Genomic DNA, 25,118 nt, shown 5'->3' on the forward strand with positions numbered 1-25,118 from the left:
TTCAACCCCAAGAAAGACCCTGAGCTGGAGCCCCCTAGCTAAAATGCCCCTGAATCCCTGACCCACAGATACTCAAAGATGAGAAATACTTGTGATTTTAAGCTAAGTTTTGTGGCATTTTGTTAAATAGTCATGGATAACTACAGCATCCCTACAGGAGTAATGGGAATATAGTGAAAAGTAAAAGTCACTCAGTTGTGTCCGACCCTTTGCGACCCCATGGACTACCTAGTCCATGAAATTCTCCAGGTCAGAATACTGGAGTAGGTAGCCCTTCCCTTCTCCAGGGGATCTTTCCAACCCAGGGACCAGCTGAGCCACAAGGGAAGCCCTGGGAATATAGTAAAATTCCCTTAAATTTCATTAGCTTGAACCAAAAAGAAATTAGGCTCTTCCTGGACAACTTGAGGTTTCCATGCTTCTGTTTTCAGGCTGAAAAATAACACAGAGGATTCCATGCCCCCTGGATCATGTGAGAATGCTCAAAAGAAAGCAGACCACAACTTCTAGGGTGAGGGGGGTCACCAGCAGGTGACTCAGAGCCCGGGGCTTGGTGATTCAAGTAATTAAATAGAAACGGAGTAATCGTCATTCTCTTCCAAGCCCTGCTACTCAAAGTGTAGCCCATCTTACAGAGGTATCAGCAGCAGTTGGGAGCTTGTTGGAAATGGAAAATCAAGTACATGTGAGACCTAATGAATCAGTTTAACAAGATCCCCAGGTGATCTGGACATAGATTAAAATCTATGAAGCACTGTCCCTAGGAAATTCAAAAGCATCCTTCTAACCACATTAGGATGGACCACCCTCCTCAAACCAAAGGGAAGGTGACTACTGCAGTGTGGAAGTTAATAAGAATTCCCCTCCTCTTCCCACTGACCATATCCCCGATCGACCCAGTATTTGCCAAGGAAAACTGAAGGAAAATTACGTCATGCAGTAAATAGTAATTTTTTAAACTGAATCTAGCAAATCAACCCTGAATATTCATTGGAAAGAGTGATGCTGAAGCTCCAATACTTTCGCCACCTGATGTAAAGAGCTGACTCACTGGAAAAGACCTTGATGCTGGGAAAGACTGAGGGTAGGAGGAGAACGGGGCGATGGAAGATGAAATGGTTGGATGGCATCACCGACTCAATGGACATGAGTTTGAGCAAACTCCGGGAGATACTGAAGGACCAGGAAGGCTGGCGTGCTGCAGTCCCTGGGGTCGCAAAGAGTCAGACACGAGTGAGCAAGTGAACAACAACCACTACCAAATCCAGTTTGTCTACACTCTGCTTCCCATGGTGGAATGTTACAAGATGTGTGGAAGGGAGGGGCTGGGCCTTCTCTTCCTCTCGCCCCTCCAGCCCCCACCTGCCACAGGCTTTGGGAGGACGTGGCAGCAAGCCTTTGGCCTCCTGCTCGTGAATCACCTCCTGGACCTGAGTTCACGCATCACTCTGCCCACACCCCTCTGCTTGTCTGGGTCCAGCATTCAGGGACAGCACATACTGGACTGAAGGAGAGGTTTCAGAGGCCCTGGGCAACGATCCTCAATGTGGTGGTGAGGAGAACATCCCCCGGGGTGGGGAGCATGTGAGTCTGGGTTTGAAAAGGCTTGTCCAGAGCTTCTGATTTGCTCCCTAAGGGGGATACACGCCTCCTCACAGCGAGAACCACAATCGGTGCAAGACAGGGTCCTCGGGTGAGTTGGAGAGGAAACAAGGCTTTCCACTGCAGGGCGGCCTTCCTTCAGCCTTCTGGAGGCAGAACAGCTACAGGGAGGTCAAGGGGCAGGCCGTGGGAATATGGTCCGGTGATGGTGCGATCACAGGACGGGAGGGACAAGGGAGGGGCACGTCAGCATCCTAAAGAAGCACACCACAGTCTTCAGAGGACGGGAAGAGACAAGCTCATGAAAGAAGCAAATGATGGCTCCATGGAACGGAGTTACCCAGGGGGTCCCCCCTTCCTTTTCTGCCCCAGCGGCTTCCATCAAGCTTGGTGTTTTGTTCATTTGAGAAGGTAACCAATGACTCATTGTGGTCGGTCATGAAAATCCATCTCACATGACTCATAGCATCCTTATGCCTATCCCCAAGATGCCATAACATGTTCTCCCCCGCCACACAAAGGCCTAAGGAAGACCGTCTCATTGCCGGGGGCTCTGTCCTCAGGGCTGCTATGCTGCCAGGCGAGGGGTCAGCCTGCTGGGCTGCCCAGACCAGCTGTTCATGACGAGCAGGCAGGCTGGGTACCCAGACTCGGAACCTCAGAGGAGGAGTCACAGAGCCTAATTCCCACATTTTAGAGCTGAGGAAACAGAAGCTTTTTCTACCTGATACTTTTTCTACCCCTGTGGTTAATTCAGTGAGCTATGGTTAGGGAGAGAAAGGTCCTAAATGAAGTCAGGAGAAATCCTTGTCATCAGAGAGAAATTCTCACTGGAAAAAAAAGAGCAATCAGCTTTAGACCAGGTTTAAGACAAAAAGGCTTGCTCTTTAGCACATGTTTTTGGTTGAATTCTGCCTCTCTCCTTTTTGCTTCAAAGAGGCTTTACCTCACCTCCGATTTTGTTTAGATGCCAAGCTGTCCTAAATGGATGGAGGACCGTGCAAAGGCAGATTGTGCGAGAGCCTAAAAGATGACAGAGGAAAACTCAAGCGTTTCTGGAACACGTACGTCCAAGGTACTAGCATTGGCATTGTGATTTCTGACATCAGAGGGTAGGGATGAATCCAGAGATATTCCCACAATTAGAGGGTCTGAACTCTGGAAAGCACTGGTGGCCTCTGAAGAGTTTCTTCCAGAAGACCCTTTGCCCTGGCTTCCTCTCTGCCCCTGGCTTCCTCTATTTTCTGCCCTCCTTTTCCCTGACTGTGATCAAGTTTATGTCTTCCTCCCCAATACTAGACTGTGGGCTCCTTGGAATTAGAGATTCATGTTTCATTACCTTTAACATTCTTCTAGAGAGCCTGTGACTTCCGTGGTGGCTCAGACCGTAAGGCGTCTGCCTGCAATGCAGGGACTTGGGTTTGCTCCCTGGCTTGGGAAGATCCCCTGGAGAAGGAAATGGCAACCCACTCCAGTATTCTTGCCTGGAAAATCCTGTGGACAGAGGAGCCTGGCGGGCTGCAGCCCGTGGGGTCACAAAGAGTCGGGCACGACTGAGCGACGTCACTTTCACTTTCAGAGAGCTTATACATCCTATGCCTCTTCACCCTCCCTCCCTCCCTCCCACTCACCCATCCAGTTCAGAGCACCCACCTGTACCAGGCACAGCCACAGCGGCTGGGAATACAGCAGAGAAACAAACTGAGTCCTCCTTCTATGGAGCTTACATTCCAGTGATTTACTCAGGTTTTCCTCCGTCATCTTTTAGATATGCTGTGTGCCTTTAACATGCACTCTTTCATTTAATCCTCACAGCAACTCGATGAGGTGGTTACTGTTTTTAATCCCTGTCTCATACACGAGGAGAGGGAATGATCAGAGGCAGTGCTGCTTGCTTTGTCCCATATCCAGCTAAAGAACAATCTGGGATTTGAACTCAGGTCTTCTTGATGCCTTTGCCCAGGACTGGCAAACTAAGCCTGCCACCAGGGTCCCCAGTGAGATGAAACAACATTTGATTGGAACACAGCCATGCTCATTCATATATGTGTTGTCCACGGCTGGTTTTGCATGACAATGGCAGAACAGAGTAGTTGTGACAGGGACCATATGGCCCACAAAGCCTAAAATACTTACTATCTGGCCTTTTCCGGAAAAAGTTTGCCAACCCATCTTAGCCTAAGCAAAGCTCCAATGATATTCGCTGTTGGAATAAATTACCTATACACTTTATTAACATTTTTTTTAAATGGCCTAAAAAAATCTATTAACATTTTTTGAGCACCTGTTCAAACATGTGTCAGGGCTGTTTGCTTCCTTGGAAGGTGGGGCCCAATTGGCACTCAGTTTCCTTCTATCGCTTGATCTTTCAACCAGTTCGAACACCTGCAGCCGTTGTTAAAAGCTAAATCTGGTGCCTAATCCCCATTTTCTCTGCCTGGTCTCTAGCTCAGACAAGAAAATCTATTTATTACTTTAAAAAATGACAAAAGAGATTAATCAGGATTTGGCAACTAAATTTATCATCTGGGAAGAATCCAAGAGATAAATTGAAGCACAGTTCTTTACTCCCTACTTCATCCCTCCTCTCAGCCTGGCTTTATGGGGACAGCCGAGACGGTGGTGAAATTTAGGACCAATATTGCCCGGAAGAAACACACTGACAGCTAAATTAGTCTGGCAGGAAGGTGGGGTGCAGGGCTCTAAGCCAGGAGTGAACTGTGGGCATTGAATGAGGTGAGGGCAGGCACCCACTTAGATGCAGCTAAGCCCAGGCCTCCAAAGAACGCCTCAGGGAGCAGGGACACAGACTCCAAAGCAGACCCAGGCGCCCTAAGAGTCACACTCCTGGCAACGCCTGGAAAAAATGTGCCCGAGGGAAGGAGGGCCGCTGAGGTGGAGAGCAGGGAGAAAACAGTAGAGCGTTGGTCTCCAACCTTTTTGGCAGCAGGAACTGGTTTCATGAAAGACAACTTTTCCATAGACCAGGGCGGGTGGAGGGTGATGGTTTCTGGATGATTCAAGCTATCACCTTTCTTATGCACTTTACTTCTATTATTATTACCTGAGCTCCACCTCAGATCATCAGGCATTAGATCCTGGAGGCTGGGGGCCCCTGTGGAGGACGGTGGGCATACATGTGTGTGGAGTGGGGTGGAGTTCACACTCTTGCCATTGTCTTTAAAGTCTGCTGACGTGGAGAGAAGCCTGACCCTGGCTTTCTCAGGCCTCAGCTGCTTAAGTGTCCCCAGCTAGTGTCTGTGACAGAAGAGGGGTGGGGATTATCACATCAACAAGGGAGCAAAGCCAGAACTTGTGGCCTGTGCGGAGCCCCTGGGGTCCACAGGCCATGTGACGGACCTGGCAGTGAACAGTGAGCCTTGGCTCAATGCCAGGCTCCCTGGGGGTGCATTAAGAAGTACAAGACCCCGTGTAGTGGTTAATCCTCCCGACAAAGCTGTGAGGTACTACTGCCATCCTTATTTTATAAACAGGGAACCTGAAGGTCAGAGAAGTTAAGGATTTTATGCTCAAGGCCACACAGAAGTAACAGAACAGGATCTGAGCCCCCAGGTCTCTGCTGCCTTTGGTGGGGGGCACATGAGTATTATGCAGTGACATTTGCTTTAGAAGAGTCTATGGTTAAGATCTCCTCCTAACGGCCGAGAGAACTGTATATTTTTGTCCTTCAATCAAATCGGAAGGCCATGTCTGCCGTGCTCTCGTGGGCAGCCCTCTGGGTTATTAGACCAATCCCTCTCATCCTCTCTGTTAGTCCAGGGAGGTGTGGACGAGGTGATCCTGATGCTGGGTGTTAGGAGGCGGGGAGTCAGGCTCTCAACAAAGATGTGTTAAACGTGCCCTGACACATGGACAGGAGCGTGGTCTTCAGGGTTGGCCCTGGCCTCCTCACCTCTTTCCAGAGAGAAGGGGGGAAGGAGGGAGGTGAGGGAAGGGGGAGGGGAGAGCTACGGCAAACACTCTGGAAGTCATGAGCAGGGCGTGCGTAGTCGCTTCAGCTGTGTCTGACCCCATGGACTGTAGCCCGCCAGGCCACTCTGCCCATGGGATTCTCCAGGTAAGAATACTTGAGGGGTTGCCATTCCCTCCTCCAGAGGGATCTTCCCAACCCCGGGATCGAACCTGTGTCTCTTGCGTCCCCTGCCTTGGCAGGCAGATTCTTTACCACTAGTGCCCCCTGGGCAGGGCAGGCCAGTTCTTTGCCAAAACTCTTCTCTGCTTAAGTGGTTAAACACTGTGGTTCTCCCCTCACTCTCCTGCCTAATGCTACAGGCTTGCTCCTGAATATGGATGAGCTTGGTTTTCAAAAGCCAAGTGGGAGGCACGCCCACTTCCGTGTGGATGAGCAGGGCCTGCAGTCTGCAGGTGCCCAGTTCAGGGGCATGAGATTTGGTTCTAACTGCACAAGGCACTGTCCTCAGTGCTTTAGGCTGGGCGGGTTCAGGGTTTAGAAACAGGTCTCAAGGCCTTAGAGGACCAGCAGTCTCTGCACTGGCAACGACCTTGTCCAGTCTTTGCTGTCTCTAAGATTTTTTGGTTTTGTTTTTTGCTGCACTGCTCTGCATGTGGGATCTTAGTTCCCCGGCCAGGGGTTGAACCCACGCCTCCTGCAGGGGACCACTTGGAAAGTCCCTGTTGTCTCTAAGACTTCAGGGGAGGGGTTAGAGCAGGCTGGCACAGCCGTCTCCTCCTTGGCTTGAGGACTTCCTGGCCTCACGTCTTTACCGAGGGCTCCACCCTTTACAGGGAAACGTCAAGGTTTTGCTAATGTCAAAATCAGATCTTTCTAACAGAAAAATTAAGAGTCCCAGTTCAGAGAGTGCCTGAACCTTTGAGGCAAGACTTTTAGAGTGAATTCGGCTCAGATGTACCAAGCCCTCGAGGAAGCGGTGCCTCTCCTGTTCACTGAACCTCTTGTAGATTTTTTCTCATCCTCAAGTGCAGCTGCCTGCCTTCTCTGCAACATGACCCCCATAACGAAGAGTTTATCACGACCCTGGGCCGTCAGCACCTTGGATGTCACCCACTTGAATTTAAAATCTTCAGCGTTTTCCGGCTTGTTTTTCAGTTTCTTGCTCTGCCATTTAGGCTGCTGGAGTCTATTTCAAGCCCCCCAATAAGCAGCAACACAGCCCTCTCCCAAAACATCCCTGGTGACCACATCATTGGTGAAAGAAAAAAATGCTTTTGAGAAATTCATTACTCCAGTTACCTTTGCAGATGACCAGATTAAGATGAAGTATTCACACTTCTTGAAGGAAAGAACCTTAATCTGTTGCAATTCTACTGAGGAGGTGAGCAAAGAGAGCATGCGGAAGTGAAACGCAGAAGTAAGGCTATATTTAGGAAGAATTCTTGCCTAGCCGAGTTAGGAGCTTTCCAAACAGAGGACCTAGGAAGTTATGGCCCCTCTTTCCTATCCTTCCCAACAGGTCTCCCTCTGAGGGATGTAATAACCAGCCTTACCTGGTTATTTCTTCTTTCAGGGCCACAGGGTCTGCAGGGTAAAACTTCACACGGAAACACATGGTGAACGGAGGCTGGGCTGCAGAGGGAAAGAGGTGTCCATTAGCAAAGACCCTCCCCAGAAGACAACGGGACTCCCTGCCCCACTGGACGCACAGGACTCTGAACCATCAGAAGATCCTCTCATGTTTAGGGCCAACTTCCGCTCAGGACAGGGGAAGGTTCCTAAGACACACTACAAGGGGGAGGATTCCTCCCGCCCTCCCTGGGGGTGCGGCGTCCAGCTTTTCATGGACAGTACTTACATCTCAACTGCTTCACCACAGACTTTGTAAACTCCAACCAATGCTGAAACAGAGAACACAGGCCAAGAAAATCCTAATGAGAAGCAGTGTCAAATATATCTTGCTGTATTCGATTTAAATAGCTAGACAGATTGTAGCCCAGGGTGAAAGCGGCTCAGGAGCCTGTGATATGTACGTTTGGAGAGTAGAGAGTGATAGGATTTTCTGAAATAAGCTCCCCACGGAACCAGCTGTGAAGTGGGGAAGAGTTCCAGCTTCGGATGCCATTTCTGGGGCTCCCTGGCAATGTCGCCTTCCAAGATGGGGCGCCAGAGTTCTGAGCCATGTTTCTGGTGTACCGATGGGCAGCAGTGAACGCTTGGGTATGTGCTGGGGACAGAACTCCACTTGGCTTGGGTAGCGAACAGCTCACTTTAATGAGTTGTGTGTGTCTGTGTGATGTGGTGGGATTGTGGGGAAGTGACGACACACAGAGGCTATTGGGAGCAGCTCTCGAAAGCACTGGCAGGTGGAATTTCATAAACGGTGAGAAGGCAGGGATTGGTGTGTGTTTCGTTTTTGTTTGAGCAACGCATTGCCAGCCCTCGTGTGAGGGAATACATACTCAGAATTCCTTGGCATCCAGGGATGTTTAAAATTTAAGTCTTGTAAGATACCCAACCACAACTAATGTAGTATACTGTTTTCCCTGGATTTTCACAGAGGCTGGACACAGTAGCAACACATTTTTCTTCCCCCCACGGTACTTATGTTTGGGTAAGGAAGCAAGGAGACGGGTCTATGTCAGTTTCCCACTTCTACATGGATGCCTTATAAAATGCATTATTGATGTTTACTGCTTTTGTGCTAATAAGGAAACTTGAAAATTTGCAGAGAGCTAGAAGAGCTGATATTCGGGGCTTGATTATCTGGAAGTAGCTTAAAAGCACTGACCACAAGCTCTGGGAGGGCAGGAAACTCTGCCTGTTTCCCACTGTGTCACTGGTGACCAGCTCGGCATTCAACGTTCAGCTGTTAGATGGATGGAGGAGCTAGTCCTCACTTCTCTTTTCTGGCGACTTTTACTCAGTCCCGGGGAGCGTCTTGGCAGAGTCCTCTCTCTGGCAGGAGAGCAGCCGGGGCCATGCAGACACATCCTGGCCTCCCTCGGTGCCCAGATCTCACCTTCTGGGCTGGGCCGCGGTTCGTGCAGTTAATGGACCCACTAAGAGCCAGCTCTCCCATCAGCTCCACGTGGATAATCTGAGCTGACACTCAGCTCTCTTGCTTCCCTCTGATCTGAGTTCCCATGAGGCTGGCAACTCATTATAGCCACTCAATGTGGTTAAGAGGTCCTTCTCACATTACACGGCCCACCGCAGCGTGGCTTCCCAGGGAAGGAAAGGCATGGGATGAAATTGCACGGAAATGACTGGGGTTCCAGGCCGTGCCTGGGAAGGCAGAGGAGGCCGGCCGGTGCAGAGCACACCGGGATTGTGGACAGTGAGATGAACACAGCACATGTCTGGGGCTCAGAAGACAGAAGGCCCGGGGCACTGGACCCATAGATTAAAATAAACAAAGGTAGATAGACTGTGGGCTGACCCGGTGGCCCAGATGGTAAAGAATCCCCCTGCAATGCAGGAGTCCTGGGTTCGATCCCTGTGTCAGGAAGATCCCCTGGAGGAGGGCATGGCAATCCACTCCAGTATTCATGCCTGGAGAATTCCATGGACAGAGGAGCCTGGTGGACTACCAGGGGCTCGCAAAGAGTCGGACACAACTGAGTGACTGACACAACAACCACAACACAACTAAGTGCAATGCCAGATCCGTTATCAGCAGAAGGCAGAGAGGCTGAATGACAACAGGCTATTCCTCTTGGCAACAGGTGGAGAGAAGAGTTTGTACTGGAGTGAGACTCCTGAAAGAAGTGAGGCTGGAGGAGACTCAGAGGGGTGGGCAGGCAGTGGAAAGCTTGTCTAAGAGACTTCAAGGGTCTGGTAGAAAAATCTTGAGAGCATCCCTCAAAATGTGGTGAGGGCCAGGGTGACCTTTTGCAGCTGTCTGGCTAAATCCAGGTCCCAGAATCACTAGCAAATTCATAACACTGGCTTGGGGAGGGGGGTTAGGAGAAGAGTGAAAAGAAGGTTCAGAGACGGGAGCTTCCACCTGTATTTGGGTGAGCGGACCCGTGTGGTAGTCTTCAGATTCGGGGGCCTTGAAGGACAGGCTGAGATCAGGATGAGCCCAGGGCCTGAGGCACAACAGGGGACGGGGGGTGAGGGCAGCTCCTCCAAGCGTGGCCAGAGGAATCCTAGATCCCAGAGACCCCGCAGAGCAGGAAGTGACGTCATGGATGTGAGTGCCAGGTTCTGCCTCCCTGGTGCTCAGGGAAAGAGGTCTAAGGGGAGCCGGGGAGCTCACCTCCTCCATCTCTGACATGATCAGTAGATATAGAAGGACAGTTCTCTACTGGTCCGTTTCCTCACAATGCTCAAGGACCCTTGCAAGCCTCCTTGCTCTGCTTAAATCCTCAACAAAGGCACAGAATCAGGTCACTTTAGAGGTTATAGGGCAGGAATTCAGCAGGGAATCCCAGAAACCACACAGGCTCTGGCATCAGGCAGGTCCGAGCAGGAGACAGGCTTTGTCAGTTGCCTTGGGCAAGTGAAGCAACCTGCGGGAGACTGTTCACTTGTCTGGAGAGTGGATGGTCAACTGCCGGTACGCATCTCATTCATGGGAAGGATGCAGTAACTTATGTGAAACTCTCAGCTTCATGCATAACACCTCAGTGCTCAACATCCATCGGCTCAAAGGTCTAGGTGTGTGCCCAGCATGGAGCCTGGCACACGGCAGCCACTCCATCAAAGTTTATTTCTCCTTTTCCTTATTTCTCTGTCTCCTTTGGCTTTAAATCTCTGTAATCTCAACATACTCTCTTATTATCCTCAAACACATTCTAAGTGAAAAACAATGAACAGGATACATTTTACCCTTTTTTCTTCACACACCACTGTCTTTGGAAGGTGAAGAAGAACTGCAGGATTTGCAAGGGCCAAAAAGCCTATATCAGTTAGGCTACATCTCTGTCCTGCCCGGAGAGGGTTGCTGTGGCACTCAGATGAGGCCCCTCCTAACCAGACCAAGGCAAGCGTGCCCATTTACCGGGGAACGTACAGGACAGCCTCAGACTGTGCCCTGGGCTCTGGGGCTACCACACCAGCCCAGCCACTCTGCCTCTAACTGGGCAGCTTTGGGCAAATCTCTTCAGCTCTCATGCATATTAAAAAGCAGAGATGTCATTTTGCTGACAAAGGTTTGTATAGTCAGAGCTATGGTTTTTCCATTTGTTGTGTATGGATGTGAGAGCTGGACCACAAAGAAGGCTGAACACCAAAGAATTGATGCTTTCAAACTGAGGTGCTAGAGAAGACTCCTGAGAGTCCCTTGGACAGCAAGAAGATCAAATCAGTCAATCCTAAAGGAAATGAACCCTGAATATTCCCTGGAAGGACTGATGCTAAAGCTGAAGCTTCAATACTTTGGCCCCCGTGATGCAAAGTGCTGACTCACTGGAAAAGACCCTGAAGCTGGGAAGGACTGAGGGCAAGAGGAGAAGAGTCGACAGAGGACCAGATGGTTGGATGATCATTGACTCAATGGATGTGAGTTTGAGCAAACTCCGGGAGATAGTGAAGAACAGGGAAGCCTAGTGTGCTGCAGTCTAAGGGGTTGCAAAGAGTCAGACACGAATGAACAACTGAACAACAACAACTTCAGCTCTCCAGGTTGCCATTTCAGTGTCTAACAATCGATGGACCACGCCAGGTGAGCTCTGCTGCAGGGTGTTCCAGGTCTCACAATATGATCTGAAGAGATGACACCCAACTGCAGGGTCCAGTTGGTCCCCTGACTCCTGAGGCTAAGCTCTGAACATGAATGACAAGGCCTCAAGCTTACCGACTGACCCTCTCCCCCATCCATACTTTGAATATGGACTTACCCGCTGCTTATCAGGGTCCACAAAGCGGATCCCAAAATAGTCTTTCTCCAGTAGATTCAGGTGGTGGCAGAGCAGATCAAACAGGTATTGGCCTTTGGCATCTCTCTGCAAAGAAAGCAAGCTCCACTGAGAAACGGAGTGTAACTGTGTTTTGATGGTCATTAAAGGTCACTTGTGACAGTTGCGTGAGGATGTGAAAGGGATACATGTTCATAACTGTGTCCTCCCCGTTGTGATGGATTCAACATTCTTGAGAATTCTGAAGCTTTTAGCACCTGGAAGGAGCTCAAGAACCCTTCCTTCCACAAAGATGTCAGAGAAGGCAGACAGAGTCAGGTAGGCCCAGTCCCCTCCTCAAATGCACACAGCTTTCCTTGAGACTGTTGGGTGGAACATGCCGAGTCTAGCTTGTCTCCATCCCCATCACCAACCCCACAGATGAAGCCATCACCATCTCTCACTGGGGACCCAGCCAGAGCCTTCTAGCTGGTCCTCTGCTTCCGGTCTCTCCCTCGCTCCACGCGGCGGCCAGGGTGACCACCATTTAGACAAACTTTTTTTTTTAACTGAATAAATAATGCAGGCACATAGTAAGATATTCAACCATACAAAAGCATATACTATGAAGAGTAAGTCTCCCTTGGACCTCACTCACCCTGTGCTACAGTTCCCCACCCCAGGAGCAACCCCTTACCAGCTTCTTGGGTATCTTTTTTCTTTTTTTTTTGGTTTTGACTTTTTTCTTTTTAATTTGAGGAGGATTATCTGGAAGAGAAGCCTGATGAGGAAATTAAGACAGAAGTAAAGAAAACTTAGTGAAAAATCACTAAGTCACGTTTCTCAACTTTTCCACCATGAAGATCCTTAAGATGTATTTTTCAAACATTTTCAACTGTAGTGCTTAGTTTAGAACATTTTATACTGCAAGCCAACACATGTATCCATATGTACATGTATATGTCACTTAATATACGTGTACATGTGTTATGTATATACACACATAATTAAAACAACATTCACAAAATGCTCTCCTTACTAGCAAGATGTAGGTTGATATTTTAAGTGCTATCTATGACTTCACTAAGGTAATTTCAGAACCTCTCCTGAGTTGTGACCTACAATTTGAAATACACTGTTAGAAGTTCTCTTCCCAAAAGTTCATCTCAAACTTGGATCTTCTTCTTCTTTTCTTGTGTATCTTTAATGTGGTTATATTTTATACCCAGGCAAGCCTATATATACACATATACATCTTCTCTTTTTTAAAAAATCAGCGGCATATTTTATACTGTATTCTGTTTCTTGGGATTTTTCCCCACGTAGGGTCTCTTGTGACTCTTCCTGTAACAGCACATATACACACGCCTCACAGTTTTAAACTGCAGTGAGCACATTGTGATCTTTAATTACATTATCGCTCCTGCATAACGCTGTCAGCAAGGGGCTTGTCTTGCTCTCAGAACAAAATCCAAACTCTGATCGTGGCCTCAAGGCCCTGCATAAGCTAGTTCCGGCTTCCTCTCTGAACTCCCCCAAACCATTCTCCCTCCTCTCTGGCCACAGTCTCTCTGCTCCTGAGCATGCCGAGGCTCTTCTGCATCTTAGCGTCCTCTCTGCCTAGGATGCCCTCCTTCCACTCCTCATCTCCTTGAGGTCTCAGCTCACATGTCTCTGGTGCAGAAAAGTCTTTCCCCTATAGAATGACCCCTCCTCGTCTCTTTGTAGGTCCTTTATTTATCCTGTTTATTTCCTTCATGGCACTGACCACAGTCTGTCAGTGTATTGTTCATTATTTGTTTACTGATTTATCATCTGCTCCCTTTCTAGACTACAGTTTTCATTTTTTTTTTAGTTCTACCACTTTATTGCTACCAACCCATCTCCCTCCACCCTCGTGAACACATGCTCAGTCATGTAACCCCATGGACTGCAGCCCACCAGGCTCCTCTGTCCATGCACTTTTCCAGGCAAGAATACTGGAGTGGGTTGCCATTTCCTTCTCCTAGACTACAGTTTTCATGAGGGCAGAAGCTACCCCCCAGAATCCAGCACAGGGCTTGGCATATGGCAGGGACGTCCTCAATGCTTATTTGCTGAATCAGTGAATAGCAGGTGGAGGGGTGGCCAGAAGGTTTTACAGACTGTCAGGAAATTAGGTCCCTCACTTCTAAACCCATAACCTTCTCCTTCAGGGACCTGCCTGGAATGGGCTGGGAGGAGAATGACTTGCAGGTAAGTGTCAGGACAGCGGGAGCTCTGCAAGTCAGCGTCTCTGGGCCTCTCCCCAGCGGTCTCTGCAGCTCAGCCAAGATGCTCATCTCTGGTGGATCTGTGTTTAGTGCTGCATCGAAATCAAGGTGGTCTTGTAAGATCCGAATCATCTCACCTGGGACAAGGCCCAAGGCCATGGGGCGTTATGGGAGGGCCTGGTCCTGCTCTAAGAATGGGCAGATCTTCAAGACCTCTTCAGAAGATTTACCCCTCAGAGACTTCCCTGATGGTCCTATGGCTAAGACTCCATGTTCCCAATGCATGGGGACCAGGTTCAATTCCTAGTCAGGGAACTAGATTCCACATGCTGCAACTAAGAGTTTGCATGCTGCATCTAAGACCCAGTACAGCCAAATAAATAAAAATACATTAAAAAAATATAAAAGAAAATAGTTTACCCCTCATTATTTCCCTTCTGCCAGCTCACCTGATACTTTTCAAAAAGAACTAGGGCAGGATAATAGATCTCTCAGCGTGTATATTAAGAAGCTTATCCTTGCAGGATTGGAAGGATGAGCGAGGGGACAGCTCAACTAAGGAAGGCGGTGTCACGTGGGCACCTCTCCCTCCTCTTCTGCAGGCCTTGCACTCCCTCTCACGACACAACCCCGAGGCAGCGGTCCCCATTCTTACACCCTTGGGTCTCCCACCAGAAAAACCTACTCTCACAACAGAGCCTTGTTGTGAATCACCCTGGAACTTCAGCGTGACGGGCCATAAAACCAGATCTTTCAAAGGACTCTAAGAACAATTGTCATTGTGGGCAGGGCTGTCAACTCTTTCCTTACTGATCGACCGGAGGGTGACAGAAGCTTAAACTCATTTTTAAACGGAGGAAATAGGCTTAACCCTATCTCAAGCAGCATGTCCTGTACTTATTCTCTCTCTCAAAGCAATTGAAATGGAATACTAAGAGACAGCGCATATTATGAACATTTTTCTCTACCAATTTTCCTTTGTACCAAGCTGGCTACTACACTGTGATCAGCTGGGGGTGAGGTTTCTTTTTCCTTTTTTTAATCAAAGTATAGGCAATTTATAAGATTATGTTAGTTTCAGGTGAAGAGCAGAGTGATTCAGCATTTTGGCAGGTTATACCTCATGATAGGTTATTACAAGGTAATGGGTGTAATTCTCTGCATGATATAGTATATCCCTGTTGCTTACCTATTTTATATATGGTGGTGGTTTAGTCGCTAAGTCGTGTCTGAGTCTTGCGACCCCACGGGCTGTAGCCTGCCAGGCTCCACTGTCCATGGGAATTCTCCAGGCAAGAATACTGGAGTGGGTTGCTGTTTCCTTCTCCAGGGGATCTTCCTGACCCAAGAATTGAAAGAGGGTCTCCTGCATTGCAGGCGGATTCTTTACCAACTGAGCTATGAGGGAAGCCCTATAGTCGTCTGTTAATCTGACACCCCTAATTTGTCTATCCTGGGGTGAGTTTTTTAGATTGATTATTTATTTATTTATTTTGTGCTGGGTCGTCATTGCTGCGCTTGGGCTTTCTCTAGTTGCAGGCTTCTCTTGCTGTGGAGCTGGGCTCCAAGGTGTGTGGGCTCAGCAGTCGTGGCGGACAGGCTTAGTTGGCCCTCGGCGTGTGGATCTTCCTGGACCAGGGATGGAACCTGTGCCTCCTGCACTGGCAGGTGGATTCTTAACTTCCCTGGCCAGGGAAGTGCCCTGGGGGCAGCTTTAATAGCTGAAGAAGTTGGCTTTCTTGCACACAACAACCATACTAGCAGGAGCCTGAGGCAGCCATGGGGAAATTGTGCTTCTGTGATAGAAATCACACAGACTTTTAAATAAGAACTACATCTTCCATAAAAACAACTTAGTCTCACAAGTTGGTGGCTCAAATACACTTGCATGGCTCTTAGCTGGTAAGAACATTAAGTTCGGTAGATCCAACCTTGGAGTTGTTCCACTTCACAGGAAGGAAAAGGAAGCACTGGCTTTTCTCCAGATAGTCACAAAAAACAACAACAATATCAGCCACACATGTACATCCCCGTATCAGTACAAAAGGGTCTTTTCCTATTTCCCAGCATCTGGTGAAAACCCTGCTCCCCACCATGAAGTGAGAGTTCTCTCAGGTTCCTGCCTACCCTACCTGTGGTGGACGCATGGTTTTGAGCTAGTCGTGGAGACTAATGAAGACAAGCATCTTCCTTGCTGTGTCTCCAAGGCTGGAGGGAAGGAGGGGAGGGAGGCGTGGGCAGAGCTCTTCCTTAGAGCAGAACCCCATGGAGTTTAAATTCCCAGCAGAAACACAAAGGCGGCGCTGGGGCACCCGCCACGCAGACTTGCAGTCACCCCTCCCTTGGAGCACCGGGCCTGTGGCTGGTGGCCGGGCCCCAGGCAGCCTTTGGGGAAGTCACATTTAGGGGGACCTCGTGGTGGGTCCCCACAACAGGCCTCTGGCAGGGCCTAGCGTTTGAAGATTGAAAACTTCCTGGCCTGCACTTACAGATGCCCGCCGTGTCCTAGGAGTCCCTCTCCGTGGTCTCCGCGGCTTAAGCGGGGGGCTTTCCGGACTATTCTCTGGCAGCCAGCCTTCTCCTCTGGCGGGACGGCAAAGCCCAGTGAGCCCAGCTCCTTCCCCCTCGGCTGCCATCGCCCTGGCGCCACGCTCGCCCGGGTGCTCTGTGCTGGATGTTGTGCCATTGATTACACTGGGGAAACAGGCGCTCACGCTGACAGGTGATTACTGTTTAGTCACAGAATCGGGGCTCCAAGCCCGAGGCCGTTTATCTTCGGGACAAGCGAGCCGAGGCAGAGTGCCTGAATCCAGCTAAATCTTGGAGGTTATTCTCCTCACAAGGACATGAGTAAGGGCAAAACAGCGTATGAAGCACCCATCTAAGACATAAATTTACATTTTATGAACCACAGTAGTACCTACACACATATTTAAAAATGGTAGTGCATAGACAGGCAACCTCTTAATTCTGTCTAGACAGTGTCCAGAATGATGCATGAGCCCCTCAGATCCGTTCTGCAACTCTTGAGGTCTGGAGAATTCATACTCGTGTGCCTTCCTGGAGTGCCTGGTTTGGTTCTCCACGGTTTGTCTATTCTCCAGTGAAAACATTGAGGCAGGAGGCAGGCCTGGGTCAGTGACCTAAACTGTTCAAGGTTAATCGCATTTTCTGCCTTACAATCAATATTCCTGTGCAGGAGAACAGCTTTTTTTTTTTTTTTTTAAGCCATCACAGGGTCAATCCCAGGGACTCTGGCCTGGTGCACCCTGATCAGAGGGGCTAATATGTAGAAAGCCCCCTACTCACTGGGCCTCACCCTGTGCAATCCCACTTATCCAGAAGGCAGGCAGACTGTTAAGTGCCAACTACCTGAGTCATGAAGAGGGCAAGAGACACTACATCCTCCTCAGATCCTGGGTCCCAGGCAGTTAAGGGGACGATATAGTATATATATGCCATGGCTTCAGGGCCCTTTGAGAAGGTAGAGGGGAGATGGAGGGTTGCAGGAGGTGGCATCAGCTCCCCTGTCCCCAAAACACAAGAGTCCAGGGGTGTGGAAAGGCCATGCCAGGATGGAAGGAGCAAGAGTAGAATGAGTTGTCCTTGGGGGTCTCAGAGGGATGAGGCACCGGGGTGGGAGGAAACCCTAGCCTCTGTTCTGCCTCAACTTTACATTCCTTGTGGGCCCAAGACTGGCTTTCTCATCCGTGTCCTCCAAGGGCATGTGGGCGCCGCCAGCTGCCGGGTTCAGGAGCAGATGCTGAAAGTACTTTAATGTCACAGGGGGACAGCCACGTTAGCTTATCTCCTCAGGGCCAGGGTGTGAGCACGCGGAGCCGAGCAGTGTGAATCAATTCCTGCAGTGCCGTTCTGCCCTGGTGTTTGCACACTACAGCGGCCGGGCCTTCTGGGGCACAGACGTGACCAGCAGGGCCCTGGATTGCTTCACCGCTGCACTTTCCATTTCCATTTTCTTTGAAGGGCCAGAACTCCTGCCAAGCTCTGGGCCCAGGAGCCCACTTTCCTTGCTTAGTTGTAAACCAAAAAAATCTGTCCAGGAACTGCTGAGGCTGCAGTTAGACAAGCAGCCGGCCTGCTCCGGGAGGAGATGGGGTGGTGGGGGGGTGGATGTTCAACTCCATGGAGAAATGCCGGGCAGCTCAGGGCAGGGCCGGAGAGGAGCCCTCGCTCCCATCTCTCAGCGGAGACAGACTCCAGGGCTTGGCAGCAAGGCTGGGGCCCGTGCAGGCACTTGGCATCTAGACTGTAGCACCAGGAGGTCCCAGCACCGCCCTAGGACCAGTGGTCATGTGGCTCCTTGGGGGAAAGACTGGGGCCTAAGGAGGGAAGTTGGAGTTCAGACGGAGAAAGGAACGGCACGCACCCGGACTCCTGCAGCCACCTGCCCGGCTAGTCCTTAATAAATGCACACCTTCTTGAACCAATAGCCCGCCCCTCCCCACTCTACAGGCAGACTGAGAGAGTCGGGGTGCTTTCCATGATGCAAAGAGCTATCTGTAGGTTCCGATGCCGGGCGTGGAGCCTCAGGGAGCCCCGCTGGCCGTCCTGGCTCGGGTCAGCTTGGCGCCACGTGGTGTGGTGGGCAGAGGACGTGCACGCAGGGCAGGGAAAACACATTCCATCTGCAACACGGAGGTCCCCGTGCCCAAGTCAGCATCACGGGAGGGAGGGCTACACGTTCTGTCAGCACAGATGGCCCAAGCCAGACTCCACAGGGGCGATTAAGATCCTCTGAGCAGACCCCTCAAAGCGGCTATCAGACAGCTCGTAAGAGCAGGGCAAAGGAGAGGGCGAGACTTATTGAGTTATCAGTGATGATGTTTCACAGCCAAGGCACCCCTGCTCCTGTGTGGACTCCTTGTACTTGGGGAAGTTACCAGAAAGAAAGAAAAAAAAAAATCTGAGCTGAGCCTGAAGAAGAGCAAGCGTGTCCATCTTTCCTACGCTGGGGCCACCTTTATAAGTAAAGTGACTCTTAGAAGTGTCATTGTTTCTTGCTGCTGATTGAATAAGTTTCAGTTGTATTTTTCCAGCCAGTATTGAATATCTCAGTGGACTAGTCATGTCACAGCTGTAGAATTACGAAAACTCAGCCAAACTTGTTAGGGGGAAAAAAAAACAAACAACTCAGCATTATGTGTGAAGCTCATATTCTCTCTTTCTTATATACACACACACACCCTCTCATAAAACTATGCCTTCTATACAACATTATGTCAGATGTCAGGTAATTTGTAAGGAAAGCCCAGCATTGGGGGGCAAATAAACACTCCCTTGGAATGTAAACTGGTACAGCCACTATGGAAAAGAGTACAGAAGTTCTTCAAAAAACTAAAAATAGGGTCTTCCTTGTTGTTTCAGTGGTTAAGAATTCACCTTGCGAGGCAGGGGACATGGGTTTGAGAAACAGCCCGCATGCCACAACTACTGAGGCCCATGCTCCGTAACTGGAGTCTGTACACTGAAGTGAAAGATCCTGCACACTGCAACTAAGACCCAACACAGCCAAATACATAAATTAACTTAAAAAACTAAAAAAACTAAAAGTAGAGTTGCCATGGGATCTAGCAATCCCACTCCTGGGCATATATCTGTACAAAACTACAACTCAAAAGACGGTAAAGAATCTGCCTGCAATGCTGGAGATCTGAGTTTGATTCCTGGGTTGGGAAGATCTCCTGGAGGAGGGCATGGCATCCCACTCCAGTATTCTTGCCTGGAGGAGAATCCCCATGGACAGAGGGACCTGGTGGGCTACAGTCCCTGGGGTCGCAAAGAGTTGGACACAATTGAGTGACAAGGCACACATAATTCAAGAAGATAACATGCACCCCTACACTCACAGCAGCGCTATTCACAACAGTCAAGACATGGAAACAAGCTAAAAGTCTGTTGACCCATGAATGGTAAAGAGGACAGGCTACACACACACAAGGGAATACTACCCAGGCATAAAAGGGGGAAATTCTGCCATTTGCAGCTACATGGATAGATCTAGAGATTATCATATTAAGTGAAGTCAGAAAGAGAAAGACAAATACCATACGATATCACTTTTATGTGAACTCTAAAGCATGGCACAAATGAACTTATCTGTGAAACAGAAACAGACTCACAGAGAGAACAGACTCGTGGGTGCCAAGGGGGAGGGAAGAGGGGGAATGGATTGGGAGTTTGTGATTAGCAGATGCAAACTATTATATACAGAATGGGTGAACACCAGGGTCCTACTGTATAGCACAGGGAACTCTATTCAATATCTTGTGACAAGCCATAATGGAAAATAATATTAATAAGAATGTATATGTGCATAACTGAATCACTATGCTATATAGCAGCAATTAGCACAACATTGTAAATCAACTACTTCAATAAAACAAATTAAAAAAAACAAATTACTTAAAAAAAAAGACATCCCCTTGCACCCAACGCTAAAGACAGTAAACTGACAATACATTTTATTGTCTTTTTTTTTTTTTCCCCAAAGGGCAAATGCACATGCTATTTGTCAAGCCCAGGAATTTCTGGGGTTAAGGGGAGTGGCCTGTGTGGCCAGGGTCAGGAGCGCCGTGTCAAGCTCAGCATCCTCACTGGTTCTCATAATCCCGCAGCCTTTCCCTCAGCCTCTCTGACCCTCAGCAGGAAACTGTTTATTGGCCACTACCGAGAAACGTGGTGAATTCTCAGTGGGACACATCCCATGATGAAAGAGGCCAGGATTTCTAAGTCCTGGTAAAATCTCCTTTTCAATTATCCTATCAGGTCACTTGTATTCCCTTGGAGTTGAGATGGAGGCAAAGAGAGCAGAGAGGGGAAGGGCCCTGGGAAGGCTCACTGAGGATGAGCCCTGGGCTTGGAGCCAACGCCCTGCTCCGGCACTCCTCAGCTTGTGACCTCGGACTGTCCCTTAATCTGTCTGAGCTTCTGTTTCTTTAGCTACAAAACAAGGTTAACACTACATGTCTCAAAGGATTATTACGAGGATCAAAACCAGAGACATACAGGCATAAGGACCCTGTGCATTTTTCCAACTAACTTCCTCTGCCTCCTGTAACCTCTGCTTCCTTTAGGCTGAGTGGACTTGTACATGACAAGGCCTTAGTGATGAGGCTATGTTCTCCCTGGACAAGAACACTCAGGTGGGGCCTGGCTACATGTCCACCTTTGCAGCACCCCTGAGCTTGTGGGGATGGCCACCACTTTGGAAATGTTCTCCATGGGGCTCTCAAGGCACAGATTTGCATCTTGTCCTTATCCCAAAGTTATTTTTCCCAGACAAGGTCAGAAGCAGAAAATATCAAATATATGAAATTAACCCAAACCCTCTGGAGGCTTGGCAGAACAAATAAAACTCAAAGTTAGTAGAAGGAAAGAAATCATAAAGATCAGAATAGAAAGAAAGTAGAGATGAAGAAAACAATAGAATGGATCAATGAAATTAAAATCTGGTTCTTAAAAAAGATAAACAAAATTGATAAACCTTTAGCCAGACTCATCAAGAAAAAAGACAGAGGGCTCAAATCAAGAAAATTATAAACAAAAAAGGAGAAGTTACAAGGGACAGCACAGAAATACAAAAGATCATAAGAGACTACTACAAGCAACTATAGGCCAACAAAATGGACAACCTAGAAGAAATGCACAAATTCTTAGGAAGGTACAAACTTTCAAGACTAAAGCAGGAAGAAATAGCAAATATGAACATTCAAATCACAAGTACTAAAATTGAAACTGTGATTAAAAACTCCCCCAAAAAACAAAAGTCCAGGACCAGATGGCTTCACAGATGAGTTCTATCAAATATTTAGAGAAGAGTTAACATCTATCCTTATGAAGGTCTTCCAAAAAATTGCCAAGGAAGGAACATTTCCAAGCTCATTCTTTGAGGCCATCATTACCCTGATACTAAAACAAAAGATATCACAAAAAAGAAAATTATAGGCTAATATCACTGATGAAAACAGATAGAAAAATCTTCAACAAAATACTAGCAAACCAAATTCAACAACACATTTAAAGGATCATAAACCATGATCAAGTGGGATTTATTTCAAGGATGCAAGGACTCTTTAATATATGCAAATCAATCAATGAGATACACTACATTAACCAACTGAAGAATAAAAACCATATGATCATCTAATATAGATGCAGAAAAAGCTTCTGATAAAATTCAGCATCCATTTATGTTAAAAAGTCTCCAGAAAGTGGGCATAAAAGTTTCTCCAGAAACCTACCACAACATAATAAAAGCCATATACAACAAACTGACAGCTAACATTCTCAATGGTGAAAAACTGAAAGTATTTCCTCTAAGTTTAGGAATAAGACAAGGGCACTCATTCTCACCACTTTTATTCAACATAGTTTTGAAAGTCCTAGCCATGGCAATCAGAGAAGAATAAAAAAGATATAAAAGGAATCCAAATTGGAAAAGAAGTAAAATGACCAACTATTTGCAGATGGCATGATACTGTACATAGAAAATCCTAAAGACATGACCAGAAAACTACTAGAACTCATCAATGAATTCAGTAAAGTTGCAGGATACAAAATTAATACATAGAAATCTCTGATACTCCTATACACTGACAGTGAAAGATCAGAAAGAGAAATCAAGGAAACAATTCCATTTACTATTGCATCAAAAAGAATAAAACACCCAGAAATAAACCTAAGGAAGCAAAAGACCTGTATGCGGAAACTATAAGATGCTGATAAAAGAAATAAAAGATGATACAGATAGAGAGCTATACCATGTTTTTGAATTGGAAGAATCAATATTGTCAAAACGACTGTACTACCCAAAGTAATACACAGATTCAATGTATTGTCTATCAAATTACCAATGGCATTTTTCACAGAATTAGAACAAAACATTTTACAATTTGTATGGAAACACAAAAGACTCCGAACAGCCAAAGCAATCTTAAGAAAGAAAAAAATGAAGCTGGAGGAATCAGGATTCCTGACTTCAGACTATACTATAAAACTACAGTGATCAGAACAGTTTGGTACTGGCACAAAAACAGAAATATAGATCAATGGAATAGATAAACCCACATACCTATGGTCAACTAATCTATGACAGGGGAGGCAAGAATATACAGTCTCTTCAATAAGTGGTGCTGGGAAAACTGGACAGCTACATGTAAAAGATGAAAATTAGAACACTAACTCCATACACACAAAAAATTCAAAATGGATTAAAGACCTAAATGTAAAGCCAGACACTATAAAACTCTTAAAGGAAAACATAGGCAGAACATTCTCTGACACAATTTTGCAGCAGTATCTTTTTTGATCCACTGCCTAATGAAAATAAAAACAAAAATAAACACATGGGACCTACTTAAACTTAAGTTTTTGCACAGCGAAGAAAACTATAATCAAAATGAAAAGACAAGGGGAGAAATATTTGCAAATGAAGTGACCAACAAGGGATTAATATCCAAAATATACTAACAGCTCATGCAGCTCAATATCAAAAAAACAAACAACTCAAGCAAAAATCTCTGGGGAAGGTGAAAGAGAAGAGTGAAAATGCTGGCTTAAAACTCAATATTAAAAAAACTAAGATCATGGCATCTGGTCCCATCACTCCATGGCAAATAGATGGGGGAAGAAATGGAAACAATGACAGATTTAATTTTCTTGGGCTCCAAAATCACTGCAGATGGTTACTGCAGCCACGAAATTAAAAGATACTTGCTCCTTGAAGAAAAGCTATGACCAACCTAGACAGCATATTAAAAAGCAGAGACGTTACTTAGCCAACAAAGGTCCGTATAGTCAAAGCTATGATTTTTCCAGTAGTCACATATGGATATTAGATTTAGACCATAAAGTAGGCTGAGCACCGAAAAATTGATGCTTTCTAACCATGGTGCTGGAGAAAACTCTTGAGAGAGCCTTGGACAGCAAGGAGATCAAACCAGTCAATCCTAAATTATTCACTGGAAGGACTGATACTGAAGCTGAAGCTCCCCATACTTTAGCCACCTGATGTGAAGAGCTGATTCATTGAAAAAGACCCTGATGCTGGGAAAGACTGAGGAAAGAAGGAGAAGGGGGCAACTGAGGATGGGATGTTTGGATGGCCTCACTGAATTAATGGATATGAGTTGGAGCAAACTCTGGGAGATAGTGAAGGACAGGGAAGCCTGGCATGCTGCAGTCCATGGGGTCACAAAGAGTCAGGCACAACTCAGTGACTGAATAACAACAAACAAAAAGTAGGTAGAAGGTCTAAATAGATATTTCTCCAAAGACCACTCAAATATTTCTCCAAAACACATGAAAAATGCTCAGTTGCTAATTATTAGAGAAATGCAAATCAAAACTACAATAAGGTATTACTTCACACTGGTCAGAATGGCAAAAAAACCTGCAAACAATAAATGCTGGAGAGGGTGTAGAGAAAAGGGAACCCTCCTACACTGTTTGTGGGAAGGTAAATTGATACAACCATCATGGAGAACAGTATGGAGGTTCCTTAAAATCTAAATATAGAACTACCATATGATCACAATCCTACTCCTGAGCATATACCCAGAGAAAACCATAGTTTAAAAAGATACATGCACCCCAGTGTTCACAGACGCACTGTTTTCAATAGCCAAGACATAGAAGCAACCTACATGTCCACTGACAGAGGAGTGGATAAAGAAGTTGTGGTGCATATATACAATGGAATATTACTCAGCCATAAAAAAGAACAACATAATGCCATTTGCAGCAACATGAATGGACCTAGGGATTCTCATACTGAGTGAAGTAAGACATATAGAGAAAGACAAATGTCATAGGATGTTGCTTATATGTGGAATCTAAAAAACAATGGTACAGATGAACTTATTTACAAAAGAGTGATAAATCAAGTCACAGATGTGGAAAACAAATTTACAGTTACCCGGGGGGAAAGGGATAAATTGGGAGATTGGGATTGATATAGACACACTACTATATATGAAATAGATAACTAATAAGGACCTTCTGTACAGCATAGGGAATTCTACTCTATACTCTCTAATAACCTACACGGGAGAAGAATCCAGTGGACTTCCTCCTGGAGTCTGCAGATGACTGTCCATCCTGCTGGCAGGTGAAGGGGGAGGTAGGGACAAGTAGAGCTCACGGCTCCCAGTTAGGATGTCCAAGGTCCCTGGAGCTCACCCAGTCACTCACAGCTGCTGGCGTCCTTAGCTAGGACCAGACTGGTCATTCTCACGGCTTCTCCTGAGGAGGACAGCTAGGGCCTCCCTTGAAAAGTCTCTCATCAGAGCAGACAGGACTCTGAGGGAGGGCTCCAGGGCCAGCTCTTGGTCTCTGGTCCCACTGATGGATGCCCTACCCCCTCTCCCAGCACTGAGTGGAGACAACTTCATTGGAACAGCAAAACTGGAAGTCCCAGGAGAGGGGTGAGACAGCTGGGGCCAGAAGACAAGCAGATGGTGGGAAGAT

At 47.3% G+C, this 25,118-nt stretch overlaps 1 protein-coding gene across 1 annotated transcript in view; it reads right to left on the minus strand.

Moving 5' to 3' along the window:
- FRMD5 (FERM domain containing 5) overlaps positions 1 to 25,118 on the minus strand; it is a 313,088-nt gene that overhangs the window by 30,258 nt on the left and 257,712 nt on the right. The window contains exons 2-4 of the mRNA XM_043921704.1: positions 11,383 to 11,487; positions 7,395 to 7,437; positions 7,090 to 7,168 (exon numbers count right to left, since the gene is read on the minus strand). Coding sequence (XP_043777639.1) covers positions 7,090 to 7,168; positions 7,395 to 7,437; positions 11,383 to 11,487 — 227 coding nt within the window. The remainder of the gene's footprint in view (positions 1 to 7,089; positions 7,169 to 7,394; positions 7,438 to 11,382; positions 11,488 to 25,118) is intronic.

The sequence above is a fragment of the Cervus elaphus genome, chromosome 13 (assembly GCF_910594005.1).
Source record: "Cervus elaphus chromosome 13, mCerEla1.1, whole genome shotgun sequence".
Taxonomy (NCBI): Eukaryota; Metazoa; Chordata; class Mammalia; order Artiodactyla; family Cervidae; genus Cervus; species Cervus elaphus.